At 34.7% G+C, this 6,987-nt stretch overlaps 1 protein-coding gene across 3 annotated transcripts in view; it reads left to right on the top strand.

Moving 5' to 3' along the window:
* The window catches only part of LOC120527421 (AF4/FMR2 family member 1-like), a 206,910-nt gene extending 203,650 nt beyond the window's left edge, over positions 1–3,260 (top strand). For all 3 annotated transcript variants that reach the window (XM_039750819.1, XM_039750820.1, XM_039750821.1), the window contains one exon: positions 916–3,260. In XM_039750819.1, the coding sequence (XP_039606753.1) occupies positions 916–1,058 (143 nt within the window). In that variant the 3' untranslated portion in view covers positions 1,059–3,260. The remainder of the gene's footprint in view (positions 1–915) is intronic.
* The last annotated feature ends 3,727 nt before the right edge of the window (positions 3,261–6,987 follow it).

The following is a 6,987-nucleotide window of genomic DNA, read 5'->3' on the forward strand; positions in this document are numbered from 1 at the left end:
GGTTGTCCTACACAATAACCCTCCTCCTCTCCTCTTCTCTCTCTTGTTTCCCTCACACCAGCCACGATTCTTTTCAAAGGTAAAGTGCAGGTTAATTTGTTTTATGTATTTTTACATTATATTTTGTATTAATCATTTTTATATGAATATTTTTGGGTTGTAGAATGAACCATCTGAGTTTCCATTATTTCTTATGGGGAAATTCGCTTTGATATACGAGTGCTTTGGATTATAAGCACGTTTCTGGAACAAATTATGCTCATAAACCAAGGCACCACTGTATTAATATCATTGATAACAATAAAAGCCACTCACTACTCGTTGGGTTTAAGTATTACCTTTTAAGTTACGCACATAAAGGTGGTTCTTAAAAAAAAAAAAAAAGTGAAAATGCAAATGAGTTTCAAGGTAGCAAAAGTGATGAAAAAGAATTGTGTGGGGCAAAGGCAGCACTCTGCCGCCCTTGTGCAGCTTACCTGTCCAAATGTGAGAGGACTGACAAAAGCAGCTATGGAAAGTCAAGCTACCATCGCCCTTTACATTTTTGGCATCATTCTCAAACAGTAATGTATTGCTACAGCATAAGAGTTCACATTAAAATACTTAATAGATAAGTATGTGGGCAAATCTTTTGTCATGCAGAAAGTTATGATGACTTTCAAGGGAATTGAATACTTTTGCACACTGCTGTATATTCATACGTTGTCCGTTGTTAAACATTACATTTTGACAGACTTTACTTTGTCATGATATTTGAAAACTTGGAAAAAAGCTAATTTCACCAGTTTAATTAAACAAATGCTCAGGAAAAACTTAACAGTACTGTATCATTGTATACTGATGTATTAAATTATTTAATGGATATAACTGTTATAACTTCACATTTTTTGCTTCTTGTGTTTCCTGTGCACCCAGAACTTGTGGCTGAACTTGATTTGGCAGTTGGTCCACTCACTTTGACTACAAGTATGAGTACCCTGGTACGTTACACAAGACAAGGTCTGTATTGGCTGAAACTGGAAACAAAAAAAAGTGCTTTAAAGGAGACAACACCGTGATGCTTTATTATTTCATCGCTTTAATTACATTTCCTGTATTTTGACAACAAAGAAAAACAATCTGAAATTTAAAGGCATGCATAAGGAAGATGCATTTCCCTAAGTGCAATCTATAAGCAAAGATGAGGAGTTCATTTACATTTTTGACTCCTTGCTTTTTCAAGAGAGTTCTGACTGAAGTACCCTTGGATTTCCAGCTCATTCAAGCAAGATACATGTGTGTGCCAATTTTGTTTTTAGTTTTGGGTATTACAACAAGCCTGAAAGCAGACACAATAAACCTGGCTAAAGTTTACTTTTCTGGAGAAATGACCAACATTTTCCTTCTGTGTTGCCACACACTTTTTTGTATTTGACATTTTGCTGATATTTTTAAACTTCTTATTTTGTTTGTTCATTGCCTTGAGGGTTGGAAAATATTTGCATTGGCAGGAAGGTAAATGCTAACTAATTATATTATATGTCACTTAGTTGCTTTCTTAACCTGCCAACAAATGCTAATTGTGCAATAGCGTTGTGTGTTAAATTACATAAAAAAAAACAACAAAAAGCCACCATTATTTAATGGTTGGTTTATTGTTCTGCAAACATGTTCACAAATTAGGAGTATTTATTTGAAATGGTCAGCAACCTTACCAAGACTGCTTTTGAAGGCAGAAGTGTGGTGCATATTAAGTGCATCTTTACAAATGAACCTCCACCACCTATTCCAAACCCACCAAACCCTTTAATGACGACTACATACAAGCCTGTATTGTATTGCCATGCTCACAGCAGTTGTAAAGAGGTCCTCTTAATCACTGCGTATGTAACTGTTTACACATGAAATACCTTCTTAAGGACAGATCTTCTTCTTCACATCATATGTGAGGAAATACAAATAAACTATTGGAATGAAACAATATTTGTTGCTTTTAATATTCGCAACATTTGCTGAATATTCTCCTATTACATTTATTAATAAGTGCCCATATCATGTAACTGATTTTATCACAGTCTTAAATTCTTTGTGCCTTAACAATTATATATTTTTCTTTAAGGAATGGATTTGAAACTCAACATCATGAAATAAATCACATGGAATAGTAACATAAGTCTTTAGGTAGAATATTGCGTATTTGGTAAAAATATAAATTAATTAAAATTATCACAGACTGGTGAGTGATTAAAAAAAAAAAGTTACGCTGCTTTTTAGTTTGTATTTGACTTGATTTTGCTATGTAGCAAATACAAGTTTCTTTCATTAATAAAGTTTGTTGGGCGGGCGATGGGGCTTACCAACTTTACATCAGTGTAGCATGGCTGCTGTGTGTGTAGCTGTCAGTAAGACCTGCTCTCTTTGCCTGTGACAAAAATATTTGCCCCATTTAAAGCTTGTTGCTTACTGGGGTTATCGGGAAAAAATCTTAGTTCAGCAGCTCCTTTTTATTTGACAAAAGGCTTTGCTTTGAGAAGTGTTTAGTATGGACCAGTTACAAAATGGAACAGTTTGTGTTATAATGAAAGCATTTGTTTGGAGAAGATGACTGAATTGATATTTAGTATGTGCAATTTTGTGTTCAAAGTCTGTCACAGGATTTTAACTGTTTAACTGTGTTTTTTTTTTTTTTTTTTTTTTTTTGCCTTGTTAATATATAATATATTTTGGGATGGTTGGGAATGGCGTCTGCCACAAGAATGTAAAAATGTGGGTTTTATTTATTCTCCCTTTTCATTTAGACAATTAAAAGGACAAAAAACTAAAGCTATTAATATATATTTGAGGTGTTCTGTCACTCATTTATTCATTTCTCGTACAAGTTCTTCCATTTTTGTCTTTTTTTTTTAATTTTAGTTTTTTAATGAACAAACACTAGAAGGCTGTGGCCAATATTTTCAAAATATGTTTAGCCTTATGTAATGGCTATCTTCCCAGGAGGAACGCAAAAAATGCTAGAATAATTAAATCAGGGATTCAAACAGAACAAGTAAGTTTGTGCTTTAAATGGGAAGTAACAAGGTGACTAAGCCATTGTGCTTCTGGTGCTGTTTAAAAATAAAATCCAGTACATTCTGCCTCTGAAATCAATTTTTGTTAAAATGTTACTTGTAAGCAAGAACTCTCTGTATCAGTAGGCAGATTATAATTTGTGTATCCCTTTTGTGTTTTTGTATCTCTGAAAAAGCTTAATTAAATGAAAATAGTGGTTATTGCTGATGAAATTTGCCTCCTGGCCTGTTAAATATATGTATCCTCTGCATTGCATGCATTTTTTAAAGTTTTAATTTTGAAAACCTCCCATTACAAAATATTTCCAAGATAATCTAAACAGGGATTTATTATGTTGGCATTGAAATATATGTGCTTATTGGTTTCTTTAAATCTCTACTCTCACTATAGTATTTAACACAAGCCAAATGGCTTTCCTTGGCTGTCCCTGAAGGTCTTTTAAAAAGCAATGTTCACTGTATAAATCGGAAAGTCCTTTTTTTTTTTGTATTTTTTTAAGAAAATAAATGTAATGAAATAAATTTGAACACTTTGCAAGTATAACAAGGTGTTCCACAACAGGCATGTTCTCAATGGAATTAAAGCATTTATAGCGGAAGAAAAACACAATGTGAATGAAACCTTAGACTACTTTCCAGCTGCAAATGTTCTTGTGGAGGACCCCTTAACACGTTCTTCATCATCCTCTTCCTCACCAATGACTATTTTATATTGTCCTAATATTTTAAATTAGTCAAAACGTTAACTTTTATCCTGTTAAGATAAATACTGTTCCTGAAACTATAGGTAAATTAATGGCTACCCATAAGTCCTTAATAATATTCTAAGATTTTCTTTGCCATTTTTTTTTTTTTTTTGCAAAAGACTGTCAATTAATAAAACATACTCTATATACAACATTTGTAAATTTGCCATATAAAGCATCCTCAGTGTTCTTCTGTCTTTCCTTGGAGATTTTCTATTCAATGATGAGCATCAACCAAATTTCTGTTCAACCACAGTCATCGTTCACAACATCTTTAATACAATTAAGACAAAAGAATCCTTTCCAGCAATCGCTTGCCTACTCATTGACCAACTATATTATGGAGTTATTTCACACCAAACAAATAAGCAAATTGTAACTATCTAGCATGATTTATCAGTCTCTGGTAAAGCATTTATTCACATTAGAACCATATGTGATGTTTTCAGATGGAGCGTGTTTTTATTGTTTGTGGCAAGTTGCACAACTCCTTCTCTAAATAGTTAATCTGTGGTGTGACTGTAAGTTATTCTAGTACAAGGTGCAGCATATGAAGCTAGGTGCTTGCTACTATAAAAATACTTTTATCTTCATTTATATCTGTCTTATCACATTTTATTCATTCTTTATAAATGAACATCACATACACACAAACTACAGTGGGATGCAAAAGTTTGGGCAACCTTGTTAATAGTCATTATTTTCCTGTATAAATCGTTGGTTGTTACGATAAAAAATGTCAGTTAAATATATCATATAGGAGACACACACAGTGATATTTGAGAAATGAAATGAAGTTTATTGGATTTACAGAAAGTGTGCAATAATTGTTCAAACAAAATCAGGCAGGTGCATAAATTTGGGCACCACAAAAAAGAAATGAAATCAATATTTAGTAGATCCACCTTTTGCAGAAATACAGCCTCTAAACGCTTCCTGTAGGTTCCAATGAGAGTCTGGATTGTGGTTGAAGGTATTTTGGACCATTCCTCTTTACAAAACATCTCTAGTTCATTCAGGTTTGATGGCTTCCGAGCATGGACAGCTCTCTCTAACTCACACCACGGATTTTCAATTATATTCAGGTCTGGGGACTGAGATGGCCATTCCAGAACGTTGTACTTGTTCCTCTGCATGAATGCCGTAGTGGATTTTGAGCAGTGTTTTGGGTCGGTGTCTTGTTGAAAGATCCAGCCCCGGCGCAGCTTCAGCTTTATCACTGATTCCTGGACATTGGTCTCCAGAATCTGCTGATACTGAGTGGAATCCATGCGTCCCTCAACTTTGACAAGATTCCCAGTCCCTGCACTGGCCACACAGCCCCACGGCATGCTGGAACCACCACCATATTTTACTGTAGGTAGCAGGTGTTTTTCTTGGAATGCTGTGTTCTTTTTCCTCCATGCATAACGGCCCTTGTTATGCCCAGATAACTCAATTTTAGTTTCATCAGTCCACAGCACCTTATTCCAAAATGAAGCTGGCTTGTCCAAATGTGCTTGAGCATACCTCAAGCGGCTCTGTTTCTGCTGTGGGCGGAGAAAAGGCTTCCTCTGCATCACTCTCACATACAGCATCTCCTTGTGTAAAGTGCGCCGAATGGTTGAACGATGCACAGTGACTCCATCTGCTGCAAGATGATGTTGTAGGTCTTTGGTGCTGGTCTGTGGGTTGACTCTGACTGTTCTCACCATTCGTTGCTTCTGTCTATCCGAAATCTTTCTTGGTCTGCCACTTTGAGCCTTAACTTGAACTGAGCCTGTGGTCTTCCATTTCCTCAATATGTTCCTAACTGTGGAAACAGACAGCTTAAATCTCTGGGACAGCTTTCTGTATCCTTCCCCTAAACATGATGGTGAACAATCTTTGTCTTCAGGTCATTTGAGAGTTGTTTTGTGACCCCCATGTTGCTACTCTTCAGAGAAAATTAAAGGAGAAGGGAAACTTACAATTGACCCCCTTAAATACTCTTTCTCATTATAGGATTCACCTGTGTATGTAGGTCAGGGGTCACTGAGCTTACCAAGCCAATTTGAGTTCCAATAATTAGTTCTAAAAGTTTTGGAATCAATAAAATGACAACGGTGCCCAAATTTATGCACCTGCCTGATTTTGTTTGAACAATTATTGCACACTTTCTGTAAATCCAATAAACTTCATTTCACTTCTCAAATATCACTGTGTGTGTCTCCTATATAATATATTTAACTGACATTTATTGTAACAACCAACGATTTATACAGGAAAATAATGACTGTTAACAAGGTTGCCCAAACTTTTGCATCCCACTGTATTTGTCAATGGTGATGAAAACTCTTCTATAAATAACCCAAACCATAATTAGCAAATAATGTATTTTATTACACATTACGCATCATGTTGGTTTGAAATATGATCATGATTTTTTTTTTTTTGAGCCACTGTCATTAATGCATTTTATTTATAATTTATTACCCAAAAGTGGACAGCTTTTCATATCTCAGATAAATACAACTGTACTGATTATTCTTATTTTATATTAATCACAGAAACTAGTTATATACATTATTTGTGTATTGCTGCTGCCGGAATAGCCATCAACAGTACATGTGACGCTGAACTGGATTAAATATTTTCACTATTTGTTTGGACATTGTTCATCTTAAACAAGGGGATAACTTCATATGTCCACTTTGATGTTGTGGGAGGATTTGACATAAACGTTGCACCATATCACTTTCTTATCTAAAGCCAGTAAAGAGCAAACCACAAACAATACACGTGAATAACAAAATGCATACCAGTTGGCCAGTCAGCAGTAACTTTGTGCATGTAGTTATTCTGAGACTCCGTTTGTTGCCTACAAAGCTTAATAAACATTTGCCTGACTGTCAACATACTATTAGGAAGTCAAAAGTATCAATTGTGTTATGCAGTTGAAGGGTTTTGATGCAATTCATGAGGTTTTAGCCTCCTTGCCTTAAGATACATTGTTTGAGAATGATTGTAAGTTGTTCTACAGCCTTTCCTGCACATATTGGGTGCAGTGCCTTTCAGTTAAGGACACATTTAAGTAAAATGCAAAAGTAAATTACAAATTTCATTGCAAAATTTTATAGATCCATTTTAAACAAAGTGAGGAAAGATACCTTTTTTATTATGACCAAGTAGAGAGTACTGACATTATAAAGTTTTAAAGATTTATTACATTTATT

Source organism: Polypterus senegalus, chromosome 4 (assembly GCF_016835505.1).
Source record: "Polypterus senegalus isolate Bchr_013 chromosome 4, ASM1683550v1, whole genome shotgun sequence".
Lineage (NCBI taxonomy): Eukaryota > Metazoa > Chordata > Cladistia > Polypteriformes > Polypteridae > Polypterus > Polypterus senegalus.